Below are 18,578 nucleotides of genomic sequence, written 5' to 3'. Positions count from 1 at the left end.
CAAAGATGAATTTAGGAGAGAGAGAAAATTCAACTGTGCGTTTACGGGGAATCGAACCCATGTTCTCTCTCATTTGGCGGGTGAGCGCCCTAGACTACAAAGGCAACGGATATCTCAATCTTTCCTCAGTGCTCGATGTGCACTGAACGAGACCATGCATGGACGGTCGGACCTAATTCAGGCTCACAATAGCTGACACTGCTATCAGGTAAGGTTCCGTTCAGTGCATATCGAGCTCTAAGGAAGTATTGAGATATCCAATGCCTTTGTGGTCTAGGTCGCTCACCCGGCAAATGAAAAGACCTGGGTTCGATTCCCCGCAAGGTCGGTGAAATTTAGTCTCGTTCCTAAATTCATCTTCGCATCAGCCAGCTGTAAAAATCCGATAGCGGAGAGTGACGTCATCCTTGGATATAATTTTTTGGCCTGTGGGCTATACAAATTTTGCCACCCTTCACCCATTCTAGTCTAATTTCCTTGATTTCCCCTTTCTTCAAATCAGCTGACCTGGACTATAGCCAGCTCAGCTTTCCCCAACCACACCTTTAAATTTGCTTGTGTCCAAGTCACTCTTTCGGTCGCTCACGTAATTTCACAACCTGTAGGTCACTGTTTTCGTCCTTCTCCCACTAGGTAATTTTTTTTCACTCACGTACTACGTACTTGTACACTATTTTAGTCACTCACATGCTTGTCTACGTTAGTTACCCAATTGGTCTGGATTTTATTTTAAGCAATTCTATTTCGTTAAAATACAAAACAACGAATAGGTTTGTGAATATCAGAAATTTCGTCTTTGAAAGCTTTACTGGTATTCTTAAGGGTTCCGTGGCGTTTTATCATGTGGAACCCCAAGAAAACTATCACGGAACCCCAGTTGGGAAACCCGTGCCATAGAAGCTCGAAGAGGTTTGATAGCAGTCGGAGGGAAAACCAAACTGGTTTCCACACATCTGCTTTTTCACGTGACCTAGGCACCAATCTTGCGCTCTGCGAGTCACGCGAACACAAGCCTCAGCACGAGTAGTGTGTAGGCCTACCCCTGCAGGTTTAATGGCAGTCAGAGTTACACCAAAAAATCGGTTTCCATCAAAACTGCACTTGTTCTTTTCAGGAATGAAAGGGTCAAGAAATCGATTTGCATAGTTCATGTCCATAATTAGACGATGTTCAAAAATTGCTTCAATAGTTGGACGCTACAACGACATTAGATGCCATTTGAACTGCAGATGTGATTACCAGTGATATGATTAATTAGCTATAATTAGAAGGTTTTTGCCCTGAAATTAATTAGTGAATGTGTTTTTCTTCTCTATCCCTGTGGTCATTGCGTCATGAGTTTCCTGTTTGGTCACTTTAGCGGGAGGGGGGAGGGTTCACATGTACATGCAGAAACGCGAACGCAATTCATTAACATCGGTGTATATTTATATCTTCCTTGACCATCATGATATCATTTCATTAACGTAATTTCCATCAATGAAAGTAGTCTTTTTGGAGCGGGAAACGTCATTAATATGGATATTGACTTGCGGTTATCAAGGAAGCCGCCATTTTGTCGGGAAATCTTCGAGGCATTTTTTCTTTACGGTAATTAATGGTAATTAAATGGCCATAAAAAAACAAACATTTTTTCCCCCATTATTGAGTTAATTATTTACTGATTATATTGAGTGTTGGCGCAAAGTTATCAATAATATAAAACTTTGAACGCGAATCATTTGAGCTATAAGGATGAAAATGGTTCGATTGGTTTACGAATATTAATTGGTTTAATTTTATCTGCTAACATCGTTGGTGCACGTAAATTATAGAGCAATTACATTCTTACGGAGAAAAACTGTTGACAAAAAAGTTTCTGGTAGTAAAAGACTATGAAATGCAGTCAATTTGCAAAATTTGTTACGCCGTTACATGCTGTAGCGGAAGAGGGTTGAAAATTCTTTTACGCCGTGGTCATAGTGGTGGTCGGCTGAAGTTGGTTTTCTGTGTGTTCAAGGCGCAAATGCGAACCGATCTCCCCGTTGAAAAGTCTCGCCACAGAGAGCATAAGGCCTACAACGATAAAATTATTCAGTCATTACACTTCAGTGATAGTGAGAGAAATTGGTGGCAGATGGCAGCACTACGCATAAAAAGCATTACACGGAAACACTTCACGTTAGATTCACTATACAACCATTCCAACATGTACCAATTCGTTAGAAGTTCCTCAGAGGAAAATGGTCGAGGTGCATGTGTGGTTTAGTAGCCGTTAAACGTTGAAGCGGAAAAGTGTGGAATTTTATTTTTATGCCGTTAGATGCAGCGGAACAGTGTGGAAAAAAAAATTACGCCGTTAGATGCTGAAGCGGAAGAGTGTAGAACTTTTTTAGTGCCGTTAGATGCGCAAGAGGAAGAGTGTAGAAAAAATGTTTACGTCGTTAGATGCGGAAGAGTGTAGAAAATGTTTTTCGCCGTTAGATGCTGAAGCGGAAGAGTGTTGAAAATTCTTTTACGCCGTTAGATGTTACCGCCGTAGTCATAGTGACGGACTCGCATCGCGAGGATCCGGGTTCGAACCCCACCGTCGCCGCAGTGGCGGTCGGCTGAAGTTGGTTTTCTGTGTGTTCAAGGCGCAGATGCGAACCGACCGATCTCCCCGTTGAAAAGTCTCGCCACAGAGAGCATCAGACATACAACGATAAAATTATTCAGTCATAGTGAGAAAAACTGGTGGCAGATGGCAACACACTACGCATAACAAGCATTACACGGAAACAAACTTCACATCAGGTTCACTATACAACCATTCCACCATGTACCAATTCGTTAGAAGTTCCGCAGAGGAAAATGGACGAGGTGCATGCGTGGTCTAGTAGCCGTTAAATGTTGAAGCGGAAAAGTGTAGAATTTTATTTTTACGCCGTTAGATGCTGAAGCGGAAGAGTGTAGAACTGTTTTTAGCGCTGTTACATGCGCAAGTGGAAGAGTGTAGAGAAAATATTTACGCCGTTAGATGCTGAAGCGGAAGAGTGTAGAAAATAAATTTCCACGCCTTCAGATACTGAAGTGGAAGAGTGTGCAAAAAGTATTTACATGCTATCAGATGCCGAAGCGGAAGAGTGAAGAAAAGTTTTACTCTATAAAATGCTGAAGCAGGATATTGTGGAGAATTTCTTTCGCTGTCAAATGCTGAAGTTTAGAAATATTTTACGCTGGTAAATTCAAGCGTAATGGTGTAGAAAAATGTTTATACTGTGAAATGCTGAAACGGAGTAGGACAGAAATATTTTTTGCGCTTTTTGATGCTGAAGCTGAGTAACGTAGAAAAAATTTTACGCTGCCGGTGCTGAATAGCGTAGAAAAATTTTCACCTTGTGAAATGCTGAAACGGAACGGCATAGAGAAATTTTTTACTGAATCAAAGACGCGGATCGGTGCAGAAATATTTTTACGCTGTCAAACTCTGAAGCAGAAGAGGGTAAAAAACGTTTTACTTTGTCAAATGCAGAAACAAAACAAAACAGTGTAGAAAAATTTGCCGGTGCTGTCGGTTGATTCCGACAACATTCAGTCAAATTGTACGTTTTAAAATTTATATGTGGTATCAGTTACTTAATTAACGGATATTAATCACATTCGTGACAAAGGTGAGATAGCCGAGACCCCTACGTTGGGAAATATCTCTCTCGACATTGTAAATATAATGGAAAGTTTCTATCCAGAATTCTTCACCTAAATTGTAGTTTTTTAAACCACTCCTGACAAAATTAATAATTTCATTTGTAATAATTGGAGCACGTACTTTTCTTCATGCTGTTTATAGAGCGCAACGTATCCGCACTGATGCCAGTGAAATGGAAACGAAAAACAAGAATATCGCAATTTCCACAGTCTTCGCTTTTATTTGTGACCATTTAAACGCTCCATTTTTTTTCTTCAGCATTGGAATAGATGTCGTTCCGCAATTGCACAAACTTGTACTTTTTCTTTGGAGAGCAATTCACCGAGAAATTGCCTCCGTGCCTTCGCCGATGAATGCATTCCAATGAATGGAAGTTCACGAGAAAAGGGAATAAAAGAGCATTTCTAAAAATGACGATTAAACGCAATTACCATAAAACGCAATCAAAACTTTTATTCTTTCTTTCTTAATTTTGTGAAGAGAGTGGTTAGAAAATGAATCGCTTGGCCTGGATCCATGTTGCTCATAACGCTTGGTAAATTAAATGGAAAGCTGTTGGGGACTGTGTGTCCGTGTCCAACCTTTCTTTTTGAGACGACAAGCTTTTCGAGAAATTTATCAATGAAGACTTCTTGCATAAAAGGGGGAAATACCGGTCACGAATGTCACTTGACAAATGACCGTAATTAACTGAAATCGTTATCTTCATCAGCCATTTCTGTTGTGCTCGCGTGTTGCTCTTCTTACGGCATGGCAAGTTGAATTTTAGCATCTTCAACTAGTTTCTCATGAGCAACAGGAACCTGAGAATACCTTATTCATTCTATAGTGTCATTTGCCGCTGTGGTGGTCGAGTGGTTATAGTGACGGACTCGCGATGCGAGGATCCGGGTTCGAACCCCACAGTGGTGGTCGGCTGAAGTTGGTTTTCTGTGGTTCCCAACTTCAAGGCGCAAATGCGAGCCGATCTTCCCGTTAAAAAGTCTCGCCATAGAGAGCAACAGTCCTACAACGATAAATCATTCAATCATAACAGTTCACTCATAGTTTGAAAAACTGGTGGCAGATGGCAGCACTACACATAACAAGCATTACAGAGAAACAAAAAAAAACTTCGTCAGGTTTCACTACACGTACACGATTCGTTGGGGGTTCCGCGGGGGGGGCATGTGTGGTGTAGCATTAGTAGGTAGGGCCTCCAAAAAATGGCTCGGGGATCCATGATGTTCTTAAGTCAGCCACCTCGTTGGGCAATTTGCCTGTTGTGGCGTTGTATTTGTATAATTCGTTCTGAATTGACGAACTTTGACCAATTTTTCCCTCGAAATTTCCCGTGAGTTACCGTCACTGGAAATGTGCATGTGCACCTAACAGTCTGAGTGCGTATCTACTGTTGCACGATTTTTCAGCGCTGAAATACATATTTCAAATTGTGAGTAAAGTGGTTGTGAGTAAATGGTTATATATTCGTACCGTCTCGTTGACCTGTTGCTCTCTGTGATAAGACTTTTGAACGGTAAGATAGGTTCGCATTCGCTCCTCGAGGTTGGGAACCGCAGAAAATCAACTTCACCAGAAAGAAGCTGATATAACTACATCGACTTTCAAGAACTATTCTCAATCACGAGAATTTGATTTATTCACCTCTCATCATTTTTACAATTATAAATATTTTTTAGACCTGTTCACTGGCAATATGCATGAATGATCCACGTACCTGCCCATGTATATTTTTGATGCACCTCCAGTGATGGAAAACGTTGCTATTTTCATGGACCAGTAAATGGTTAGTTCCCTGAGGCACCTGTGTCCCCTGGGATAATTTGCTTATATCACCCAGTGTGATACAGCCTGGGTGTGTCTCGCTTTCTATCACTATCATCATTCGTGTTACGGTAAATACGGTTGTCACTGTGCAGATATTTTGGTGTCTTTCAGGGTTTGATCTCAGATAATGGTCAGTGGTGTTTTCGAAATTTGAAGCTGATCAAATGTTATATGGCTACCGCCTCCTCAGCCTTCAGTTTAAGGACATCCGGACCTTTCAACCTGAAAATCCCGCAGTTTCAAGTAAAGGTCACTTGCTATCCCACAGCTAGCAAGCTTCTATTCCTCTGTCTCGCTACCAGAACCACTAACCAATACATGTTCAACCTGTGGCCCGCGGAGTCATCTGAATTGGCCCCCGACTTCAATCAAACCTAATTTTGTAAGAATGATTTAAGCGGCATATTTCCAGCTCACATAAGCGCACATGACCCACAGTGCAATCCACATCACTCAAGTAATCCGCAACACATTCCCAGATCACTCAAATAACCCGCGGCATATTTACAGACCACGACACAGATCCAGATTACTCAAGCGGCCCACGGCACACTTGCAGATCACTTGAGGCACCTGAGGCATATTTACAGACCATTTGAGTGACCTGCTCCAAATTACCGAAGTGGGTTCGTGGCACATTTATAAATCACTCAAGTGACTCATGGCATATTCGCACATTAATTGATGGTCCTGCGGTATGGTTCTAGATCACTCAAGCGGCCCCGTAACGTTTTCAATTCACTTACGTGGCCCGCGACACGTTTCAAACCAATGAAGGGGGGCCTGCTCTCCTCTGAAAGTTGAGCACCACTAACCTGTCCTTAAACCGGTACCAAACGCAAAAAAAAGCAGAACCTGCAAAATGAAGAAATCATTCAAAAGCCATATTGACTTTAAAATATGAAATGGAAGAGAGTAAGACATTGAATAGGGTTGCAAAAGAAATGGGGGGGGGGGCCCAAAAAAACCATAAATCATAACCATAAATAAGACGCCATAGTCTTTTCATTGGGTCATTTTGCTCATCCAACCGTCCATACGCAAGTTGCATCGCTTCGGGACATCGTTTAACTCATGAATGGAAGCGAAGGCAACATGACCATATGCCCATTGACCCGGTGGGGAAAAAAAAGAAAAGGGGTAAATTGGGTATATGCAGTCTCTGGAGGACGAGGTTCGGCAACCTCCACCGTAAATACAGTTCAGTGTACCTCGAAAATGTCGGCCTCGGAAACAGAGTTTGTGAGTAATAACGTGGGGTCTCCTGCTGCGGGTAATGAAGAAGGTACACGCTTGTTTGAACTGGATGCTTGAGAGAACTGACATTCATCCATCCATAAATTGTCCATCATGTTTAACTGAGTTCCCGAATCCACAGTTCAAAGTTCGGGCCGCGGTGCTTAAGGGTCCGTGTAATTTCGTGCGGGGTTTTTATTGTCTATGAAGTCGTTTAATATGAGCGATAACCTCGATTCCGCAATGCTTTAATGATATAGGAAGGATAAATACACGGTGTCCCAAAAAAAAAAAAAAAAAATCCCGAACATGGACCCGGTTTCTCGGTCCTGTTATTAAAGACCCGATTCCCCCGTTTATTTTATGATCGTGGATTGTAGAAATCATCTTAGACCATCATTAATGTAAGTGATTTTGAGTTTGATTACTTTGGTACCGGAAGTGTGTCGTGTAATACGCTGATGTGTCGCTTAATTAGAGACGGCTAACGGTATGGAAATCATGTAGCGTTATATACTCGCATTTGCGCATGTGGTGTTACTGTTGGTTTACGGAAAATTCACCGACCATTCATCGATGAAGAATTAACTAACAATTCACCGACCAATAATTCATCGATGGAAAATTCACTGACTAACAATCGACCGCCACGAAATTTCCTCTAAGTGCATTCACCGACCAACGGCCCATGTGGGCCCCCGGGTCATGCCCACATGGGCCGGGGTGGGTTACGATGTTTCTGTGGATAGCTTTTCTGGATTCTGAAAGTAGTCTTTTTTTTTTTTCCCAACATATTTCACTTTAAAGCTTTATTTCTTCACATATCTCTGTGGCCAACTTGACCACTCTACTTTCATCTGATGATTTTCACCCGTGCCCCCCTCCTATATTATCCCAGGGCCACTGTGGGGGGGGGGCGTATGCCCCAAGGTTGAGAACCCCTGCTGCACAGTACCAAGGATGGCGGAATGAAAAAAAAACCACATCACTCCCCATCCATTTTGTCTCTTCCCGTTCACGAGATAACCAACCGAACATGGTATCGCTGCAATTAATGCCCACGAACTTGATGTTGAACATGAAGGAAAAGCAACCAAGCACACAACTATGCTTCCGGTGTATTAACGTGACTAGAGATTGCACGAGACGATCTCATACTACAGGGCAGTTTATTCATCTTCTCACTCCATATGCAAAAATATCAGTGGGAAGGATCCTAGTGAATATTCAGTGATTTTCATCACATGCGCATGTAGTAGTAGTAGTAATAATAATAATAATAATCCAACATATATCACGAAATCGCGATTATTATGAACGATCCCCTCATCGGGAACATGGAAAGTTTTCTCTCGTGGCGAACGAGAGAAATGTTCCTATTATTTGGAATAGTTTTTGTGTGTGCGTGTGATGAAATCATTCGACATGAATGTTTTTGCCATGTTCTTCCTCACAATGCAATTAATCATTTCCATGTAAAAAAATTATTTCTAGCCAATGACGATCGACTGAAAGTCGTCGAAGAGCTCCTGTCGACCGAGAAAGATTATAGCAACACCCTGAGGACTGTCTGTGATCTGTATGAAAAGCCTCTCAGGTAAGTGTTAGTGGTTACTTTGTATTGACATATACTGTAGCGGTAAATTATTTATACTATCTACGCCGTTGTGGGGGGGGGGGGGTTCTTGACCTTTTTTGGATTCCATGGACCCCCGTGTCAATGAAATATATGCCACTTACCCCCTTTGCAAAATAATACTCAGCATGTAACAGTGTGAAAAAAGTGTCTTCGTAACTCGAGCCTAGACCCTCTTGCATACCGGGCAAGCTGCTAATGCCTCTACTTCAGCGACTCACGCCCCAGTGTGTGAAATAAGGAATGCAGGGTCGTATCTTCAGTGGTGTAGATGGTATGCATGCTTGCCCGGTTTGCAAGATGGCCTGGGCTCGAGTCCCGGCGGAGACATGACTTTTTTTTTTGCGAGTACACCTCTGCATAACATCCAGAAAATATCCGTTTCCTTGAGTGAGAAAATTGTTTCCTCATCAAAGCTGATGTCCTGACTCTCCGAGGAATGCAAAAAACCTCTGGTTAAGATTCTTTTTTAATTACACAAAAAGATATGTTTTACATATACAAAACATCTATTCAATATACAAACATACAATGCACACGCTATCGATCTGAAGGGACTTGAAAATGTCCAAATCTCCTGATTTACATTTGAGCGTGACAAATGTACTGACAACAAATATATCATGTCACATATTTATTGTATCCCCCCCCCCCGCTTCGGATTATTTCATTTTCCAATATATGGTTTGGAGGGGGGACCGCATGCGGAAATTGATTTTTAATTGTTAATTTGTTGAAATTAAATTGATTTGCTTATCATTATTTAAGCCGTAGTTTTGACCTGATTAACAGACTATTTACATTCATCATTTCTAGTGACGATAGCAACTAGCTAGGTTACCTTCGCACTACTTTTCCGTACACACACGCGTTGCTATTAAAGTTTGTTAGGGGCCTTTTACCTCATTTTCTTTCCGCCTCTTCGTTGAGCAATTAGCCTTTTTTGTGGCTTCTGTATTCAAATTTGGTGTTCTGCTTACAGTGACGAAACTATTTTGAAGTTGATGACAACTCATAATTACAGCTCCGAATTCTAGTTTTACGGTTGCGTTTTTAATTGCAATTTAATTGTATTTTAGAAATACAGTCGATTCCCGTTATAACGAACTCCAACAGACCATAGAAATCACTTCGTTACAACGAAATTTCATTATAAAGGAATTCCAGGTTTTTGCATTATTCCTATGCAAACTTATCTGAGGAATTAGAAATGTATTCGCTAAAACGAGATTTTCGCTCTCGACAAAAACTTTCAAAGAATGTTAATAGATGACAGCATTATCCAGCTTTATGATGTCCATTTCATATCAACTTAAAGCATTCGCACGCATGCGCAATTCAGTTTCAGCATGGCGATGGTCCTCGATTATTGTACGATACATGAGCAGCTGTATCGCAGTATCCTATTTCTGTGGGCAAAGGACTTCGCGCAAGAAATATTCACAATGTTTTTTGTTTATGGTGAGAAGTGTTTATCGCGTACGCAACTGCGTCGAGAAATTTTCTCAACGCCGCTCGAAAATTCGTGACAATGGTCAAAGCGGGTGTCCCATTTTGATTGAGACAGAACCAACATTGCTGTAGGTGGAGGAATGGATTCGGGCTGATCGACATACAGCTCGCCTAACGCAGAAGGCAATTCAAAAATTTGGTTGGAAACTTCCTCAACATCTACCTTACAGCCCTGACTTAGCCCCAAGCGATTTTCATCTGTTTATTCCGCTAAAAAACGCATCTTGGAGGCAAACAAAATGACGTCCTAAATGTGGCTGAGACAGCAACCCAAAGAATTTTATGCAGCTGGTATTGGGGACACCCCAATGAGAGACGGATGAGATACGTGTAATCAAAGCACCAGTCCAATAATTTATTTAGAAAACACATTTGTGGATGATATGGTCCCACAATTCCCTCCAATTTATACGATTCTCCAAATGTTTAGAGGCATTTTCGAAATCACAATACCAATTCATGAAAGTATCGAATTGATCATAAGTTTCATGACAAATCGCTTTTTTGATGATATAACCAGCATTCATTATACCAGTTTGAATGCCTCTACACCTTCTTGATTACTGAAAGTCCAACTGAGAAATTGCAACACCTGTACTCACAACCGTTGCACGTGTAAATCATCCACCTATTTCTCTTATTCTGTAAGACGTCGGACACCAATGTCCTCCAGCGTTACGTTGATCACATGCCAAAAAAAACAAGCTCACTAAAGCCTTTTGCTTATGCATAACTTTTCAAAAATTTCACCGCCACTGCAACCGATTCTTCATCGTGCAAACAGCACTTTTCGATGAAACATCCACCCGAAACATTAACATGAACGCTAACGGTCTTCTTTAACAGCTTAACCACCGATTTCGGATACGGTTTGAGCCACTTTCCAAGGCGTCGGTTAAGTTGACGTGATCGGCAACAACTGACGCATATATTTATCAAATCCACGCCGTTACCAGACAGGAGAAGATTGTTCTTGAACTTTGCGATGTCTGTCCTGTCGGAATTGAAACACCAGGTTAGAACTTCATCCGTAAAGTCCAACGTTTCTTTACGGAAATGATTATCTATCATACCATAAATCACATCGCTCGTACCAACGACCATTTTGAAAAGTTTCATATTCTCTAATGAATATCTGAAACACCAATTTACGAAAAACTGGAACGAGCTCCAGTTGACATGAAGAATTCTAATCAGTTCACCGGGGTTGTCTATGGCCCAGTATTGCAACTTCTTCCATTTCTCTTCGGGTTTGTCGGAGCACCAGTCCAGGAATTCGTCTAGGAAAGTGTAATTTCTTTTGGAGATACAAGTGTGGATGATATACTCCCACAATTCCGTCCGATTTATACGATTTTTCAAACGTTCTGAGGCATTTTCGAAATCACAATACCAATTGATGAAAGTATCGAATTGACCATAAACGTCATGGTAATCCGCTTTTAACATGATATAATCAGTTTTCATTGCCAGTTTGAATGTCTCTACGTCGTCTTTATTACTGAAAGTCCCACTGAGCAATTGCAGTACGTTTTCCCAAGATTTTTGCTCGGGCAAATTATCTACGTCGGAACAGATTTCATCATCGGATGAATTAGAAGCTGACGCGGCAAGTTTTTTATTCTCGGGCAAATTATCTACGCTGGAACAGATTTCATCATCGGATGAATTAGAAGCTGACGCGGCAAGTTTTTTATGCTCGGTGATGATATATATCTCCGATCCCAATGTCTCTACCACGAAATCTTGCAGAAGTTGCAACTTGTCGCTTGCGAGTATTTCGAAGACAGATGAAGTGTCCAACAGGATTTTTCGTACGATCTTTTTCTTAACATCGTCGCTAGCGTCACCCAGTACCACACGCGTAGTAGCAAGATCACGGGCGTTCACCAAAATATCCGATATACAGTCGTCGTCTTCGATGAAAGAGTGTTTGTACGTCTCCGAGCTTTCACGCCAAGCACCTTCGAATATGGAATGGATGAAAACATTGCCTTCGTTTATCTCATCGACGATCCTCGAAACGAATGGGCAGTTATCTGTGTTCGAATAACAACGATTGACGAATCGAACAATGGGGACGATGAAGGATTGGTAGTGACAGTTGTGCAACAAATAACGTTGACGACAACCCATTTTTGAGCGGCATTGTGATAAATACAGTAAGGTAAATGCCTCGTTAGTATGTTTGTGCACTTGCGAAAGCAGAAACGTGAGGACATGCGTTATGTCGCTGCTCACTTTATCTGGACTCTGTGTTCCTTGTTCCCGGCGATCATCCGCTTCTCGTATCAACTTGTCCAAGCACAATTTTTTCTCATCGTCTCTCAGTTTCCACCAGAAATGCTCCACGGAGCTTAGGACTCCTTCTACAACAGACCATCCCGTCATTTCCTGGTACAAGTTTTCCCTGGAATGAAGCAAGTTGTCTCCCTCTCTTCCGAGCATATCCGTCATGGTATGTAAGTCGTTTGTCATTGAATATGTCCAGTATGCAACTAAATACCTAACGCTGCGCAGTCCAACACTTTCTGCAGTTTTGAACTTCCTCCGCGATTTTCGCGGTAGCTTGTCCCACAGTAAAGCGATCAGAAACTCATGACTGTACGTGCACGATAGAACGTACGCATCTTCCACGAACTCGGTAGTCTTCTTGGAATATTCTACCGCGAGCAGCAGATTCAGCATCTTCGAATAGTCTATCATCCCCCTCATACTGAAATGCACAGAGCCTACAAGACGTACGCGTTGCTCGAGCGTGAAATATTTCCTGAGAAAGAAGTGCAAACGAGAACCACTTAGACATGCTACAAATGTCAAAATATCTCGAGCCAAACATATCAGAGCGTTCCCAACTTCAACTTGAAGAGGGGACGGTAACGGCAAGAGGGGCAGTCTTTTGACAACCTCCTCGTAAAGTCGGTCCGAGTGTATCAGAAAAAGTTGTCTGGTATGAAGTCTTGATGCGTAACCTGAGACGTGACGTTGTATAGAGTCCCTCAGATCAGGTGCTTTCCATATGCTGGCTGCTATGCTCACCAATGCTATGTTCTGTAGAGAAGGCACCGCCATGAAATTCAAGTAGACATATTCCGTATCAGGATATGTATCTTCCATACTCACAATGCGCTAAATTATATTTACTTAACGCAAGCACGGTTTTGCATTGTAATTCCAATTCCTTTTGATGTTGTTTATGAATTGTGTCTCAGTCTATTTCAATTTGCCACTGCACTCGGTTTAGGTAACACCTTAATCGATGTCATACATGCGTCGCATGGATTTTGATGTCGAACTTCTGCTATAGATTCAGCGCTACGTCAGCTCGACGGCTGCTGCAAGATTCAGCTTGAGAATGCCTGGAACACATGGAAGAAAAAACAAAAAAAAAACCTATTAACATCATTGTTTTTGGTTTATCTGTTTATATAAAATTGATTTTTTGTGTGTATATTCTCTATACAAATCTAAAATTTTAGGATCGATCGTCGCCAAATTTTGCATATATACTAAATAGGACCTGACTTCAACGATAGGCTACTTTAAAATTTCGTCAGAGCAGGGCAGATACCCCAAATGGGCAAAAAAACTGTCGGGCAATAATGGTTTTTGGGCCTCAACAATAACTTTCCGAACGTTTATTTTGGTTACCGTGATTCCCTAGCAATGCGTTTTAGACGTGTTTTATGCCTTTACAATGGTTTGTCACTTCTTTACCGCTGCCAATGTATGTACACTGCTCAAAACAATTAGGGGAGCACACGGTTTTAACAAAATTACGCAAAGATGTATACCGATAAGTAACATAAAATGAATCATCCATAATTTAAAGCCTAGCAGGAAACGGAAGAAGAAAACTTCATATGCAAATCAAAGTTCATGACGTCAAAAACCAGAAAAAGGAGATAAGGGCAGAAATCGGGATGTTGCAGAAACGTCTGTTTTACTGCCGTAACTGTGAAATTCGATTGCGCAGTATTGTTTTTTGAGACAAGGAGACTTGAGGATGTCTCAACAACGTGATTTACCGGAATCCATGGCATGGCGTGTTATAGGCAGACTGGAATCCGGGCAAACACAACGTAGTGTCGCGGACGCTGTTGGAGTCGCCAGAAGTGTTGTTGCAAGGCTGTGGAATCGATTCCAAGAAACAGGAAATGTTAGACGTCGACCAGGGCAAGGTCGGCCACGCGCCACTACAGCAACTGATGACCGTTATGTACGGTTAACAGCCCGTCGAAACAGAACAGAGAATGAACAGAACAGCTCTTGGCAACAGGACGAAGGGTGTCCAGCCAAACAAATACAAATACAAATACAACGCCACAACAGGCAAAATGCCCAACGAGGTGGCTGATAAAAAGATGCCCATAAAAATATGGTTGTCATATGTTTCAAAAATACAGCAACCCAATTAAAAATGCAATTAACACAAATTACAAACACTATATACACATGAAAAAATATTATACAATGCCCATAAAGAATACTTATGGTTGTCTTATTCTAAGAATGGATAGCTTCTCGATTTACCCCAACATGTTTATCGTATTTCTTTTTAAACGTGTCAATTGTGTTACAATTTACTACCTCCGGGGGTAAGCTATTCCATTTATTAACAACCCTATTGGAGAAAAATTCCCTGCGACACCATAACCTTGCATTGTCCCTCACCAATCGATACTGGTGTCCCCTTGTAAAAGCAGTCGATTGGCGGTGTACTAAAAGTTCATGGTCCATCCTATCCATCCCATTGAAAATTTTGAACACTTCGATCATATCTCCTCGACACCTGCGTTCATCCAATGTAAACATATTCAAAAAATGAAGTCTTTCTTCATAACTCAAGCCCTGTGTGCCAATAAGGACACGCGTAGCTCTTCTCTGCACCCCTTCAACCAAGTCTATGTCCCTCTGTAGGTATGGTCTCCAAAACCTTACAGCATACTCCAGTCCAGGACGAACTAAGCCTCGAAAAAGAGGAAGAATGACTTTAGGAGAACGCGAAGAGACCTTTTTGAAAATGAGACCAAGCATTCTATTCGATTTTTTGACAACCGCTGAACAATGTTCAGAAAACTTAAGTCGCTCGTCAATGAGAATTCCCAAATCGGTGACTCTAGTTGCATCCGGGATAGTGACACCATTCAACTCGTAAGAGAACCGTGGGTTGTTCGAACCAAAATGAGCGACCATGCACTTATCTACGCTAAACGTCATGCTCCATTCATTTGCCCATGCTGCAATCTTGTTTAAGTTGGTCTGGAGCAACTCCCTATCGCTTTCATTCCCGATTACCCCCATTAGCTTCACATCATCTGCGAATTTGCTAGTAATTCCATCGATACCCTGATCGAGTTTATCGATAAAAAGTGAAAAAAGTATGGGACCAAGGACACTTCCCTGAGGAACTCCACTTGTGACGTCTGTCCAACCAGAGAATTCCCCGTTCACCATAACTCGTTGCGACCTATCTCTTAACCACGATTCTATCCAATTCAGCAAGTTGCCCCCTATTCCAATCTCGTGTAAACGCTTCAAGAGTTTGCCATGTTGGACCCGATCGAATGCCTTCTGGAAATCAAGGTAAACAACGTCGACATTTTTGCTCTTACCCAAAGCCTTAGTCACGTAATCATAGAAGCAAAGGAGGTTAGTTACACATGACTTCCCCTTCCTGAACCCATGCTGATTATCCGACAATACATTATTCTCGTCTATCCACTTCACAAACTGCCTTTTGATGATAATTTCCAAAATTTTCGAGAGGGAGCTCGTCAAACTCACTGGACGATAATTAGACACCACTTCTCTACTACCCTTCTTAAATATCGGAACAACGTTAGCCAGTTTCCAATCTCTCGGGACCATACCCTCAGCAACACTACTCCTGTATATTTGTGCGACTGGCCCCAACAATTCATTAGCACCTTCCCTGAGAACCCTGGGATAGATATCATCTGGTCCTGGTGCTTTGCTTGCACATACATTTCTTAGAAGATTTAGGACCTCCACGTCTTCCACTTGAATATCGTTGAGCGTTTTATTACCCCATGCAACACCCGTATATCGAATATCATTATCTCCATTAAAAACCGACGCGAAAAAGTCATTGAAAGCACTACACATGCCTACATTGCTCTCTACTTTTGAGCCTCCTATCGAGAGGGGGCCAACTGTCCCCTTACATCCATTATTGACGTATCGAAAAAATGATTTTGGGTCAGAGCCAATGTTATCTGCCAACCTAGATTCAACTTGCTTTTTACTATCCCTTATCGCTTTCTTCAACAGTCTTCTTTTATCAGTAAACAATGATAGGTCACCTCGTCCACTTTTATACTCTCTGAATGCTCTTTTCTTTTCAAGATAAAGGTTCCGCACGCTATCCGTGAACCATAGAGGGTGTGATGTACAAACACGCTTTTTTCGAACAAAGGGTATGACGTCGTGCACAACAGAGGACAGCTTCGTACTAAATTCTTCCCATTGACTTACCACCCCTACTGATTCCAACCGGTCTTTGAAAACTTCCGCTAACCTTCTTCGCAAAACATCAAAGTTAGTTCTCCGAAAACAAGGAACCAGTCTTTTGTTATCAACCTTACCCGAGGAAAAGTTAGAGAAATCTGACGATACGATGATCACTGGAAGAAAACTCTTCCCCCACCGAAACATGTTCAACTAGATCCTCAGAACAAGTAAGAACTAAATCCAAAATAGCAGTACCCCTAGTGGCTTCTGATACATGCTGATACAAAAAATTTTCGAGCACCAACTTAAGAAAGTCTCTTTCATACTGATTTCCAGATGAAAGGTTCTCCCAATCAATACCCGGGTAATTGAAATCCCCTAGTATGAGAACCCTCTTTCGCTTACACATGTAGGAAATTTCATCATGCATTTTGGCGATATAGTTTTGATATCCCTATTCGGTGGATTGTAACAAACCCCAACAATAAGCTTATGACGTCTTTTGTTCTCAAGTTCAACCCATATGGTTTCAATATCACTTCTCTGCACGTTACACTCTCTAGCCTTCAAACATGATTTCACGTATATCAACACTCCACCCCCTTTCCTATCAGATCTATTTCTCAAAAAAGTATCGTATCCGGAGATGTGTAAGAAAGATTCATCCCCATCGTTTGCCCAAGATTCTGTAATGGCTATAAGATCCAAGCCCTCCACAACTATCATAGTTTCTAAAAAATCTTTCTTGTTACCCAAGCTCCTGGCATTTATTAACACACATTTTAATTTGCCCGGTGGTTTGTTGTCAATCGAGAAGCCATCCAAGTCAGAGGTGGGTAATTCCCCGTCAGTACTGTTGTGATTATCATTAACTAACCCGCATTCCCGACTACGTGGTCTGGGAGTAAAAAACCTGACCTAAGACTATCGTAAACCTCCCAGACCCCTCTCTTATTTAGATGGATCCCATCCGAACGAAGCCACCTATCGGTAAATGCGGGAAGCTCCAAGAACGTGACCCCAAGTGAGGAGCAAATGTCCTTCAGGCCTATATTGAATTGGTGGATCCTACTCCTATATCCCCTACTACCCCTTGGCAGCACTGGAATCACTGCCACATCTGAACCCCCCTCCCTAGCGGATAATAGTAAATCCCGGTATTCTGACAGAGACTCACTAATATTCGCTCCTACCTGATTTGTTCCCACCCACAGAATCACCCGCAAGGGCAACTTTCGGCGATGAAAAACGTCTCGAACGTTGCCAATCTTCCCCCCAGGAAGACAACAGCGCTCGAAACCCCGAAAATCCCTACACACTCGGTTCCCAAGTTCCCTAACCATAGAATCGCCGATGATTAAACCCCTATCACTATCCCCCTCTACCTCATCCACGACCACCCATTCGCCCTCTAAAATGTCGTTGTTCGTGGAGATTGCTTCTTCATCAACAGGTGGCTCGACGACCAGAGGGTCCGTTATAACCGGACCCTCTAGCACCCTAACTTTTTCCCGTAAAGCTTCGACCTCGTGTTCCAGCCTTTTTCTATCCAAGCACCCTTTACAATTGAAACTATCAGCTACTATACCCCTAGACCAGGGAAACCTCCCGTCGCAAGCTCTACACAACACTAGTCGAGGTCGAGGCATACTAACACTATTGCTAAAGCTAGATAATAATAATAATACTTAACAATACGAAAATGAGAAACGTTAACTGGAAATTAAAATAATGTAAAATACATTACTATGCAAAATATACGTAAGAGATTATACGAAAAAATTACGTAAAGTAGAATGCTCAGCACTAAATCACGAAGAATAAAATAAATATGTATATAAAGAATACAACACCCTCTAAAAAAAGTATTAAGCTACGAAGTACAATTTATACTTATTAGAATTAGCTAACTATCTCAAAACACTAACACTACAACAATAGGCCCAAATGGAAGGAAAACAACGTTATTGAGAGTACCCGGGAAAAAGTATACACTGTTTGCTAACACTAACGTCCAAAACCTACGAACTTATATCAAAGAAGCGAGCGAACCTGGCGAAAAAACAACGAAAATGAAATGCGAACGAGAAAAATATAAGTCGATCGAAAATACACAACGAAAATTTAAAAAAAATGAGAGCAATATAAAAAAAAAAAAAAAAACACTTATCTCACAATCCAACGTGCGCTAAAAAAAAAGAAAATCACCGCAGAATATGACCCAAC

General features: G+C 41.6%; 1 protein-coding gene across 2 annotated transcripts in view; it reads left to right on the top strand.

Annotated features, from left to right (window-relative positions):
* Positions 1–18,578, top strand: part of LOC149066853 (uncharacterized) — a 428,124-nt gene that overhangs the window by 135,175 nt on the left and 274,371 nt on the right. For both annotated transcript variants that reach the window (XM_089253243.1, XM_089253244.1), the window contains exon 3: positions 8,225–8,327. In XM_089253243.1, the coding sequence (XP_089109369.1) occupies positions 8,225–8,327 (103 nt within the window). The remainder of the gene's footprint in view (positions 1–8,224; positions 8,328–18,578) is intronic.

This window comes from Pholcus phalangioides, unplaced genomic scaffold (genome assembly GCF_987345545.1).
Source record: "Pholcus phalangioides strain wild (caught in Gottingen) unplaced genomic scaffold, Ppha-v1.0 ptg000032l_1, whole genome shotgun sequence".
Classification (NCBI taxonomy): Eukaryota; Metazoa; Arthropoda; class Arachnida; order Araneae; family Pholcidae; genus Pholcus; species Pholcus phalangioides.
The sequence above is the reverse complement of the archived record's forward strand: the minus strand, read 5'-3'. Positions and strand labels throughout refer to the sequence as shown.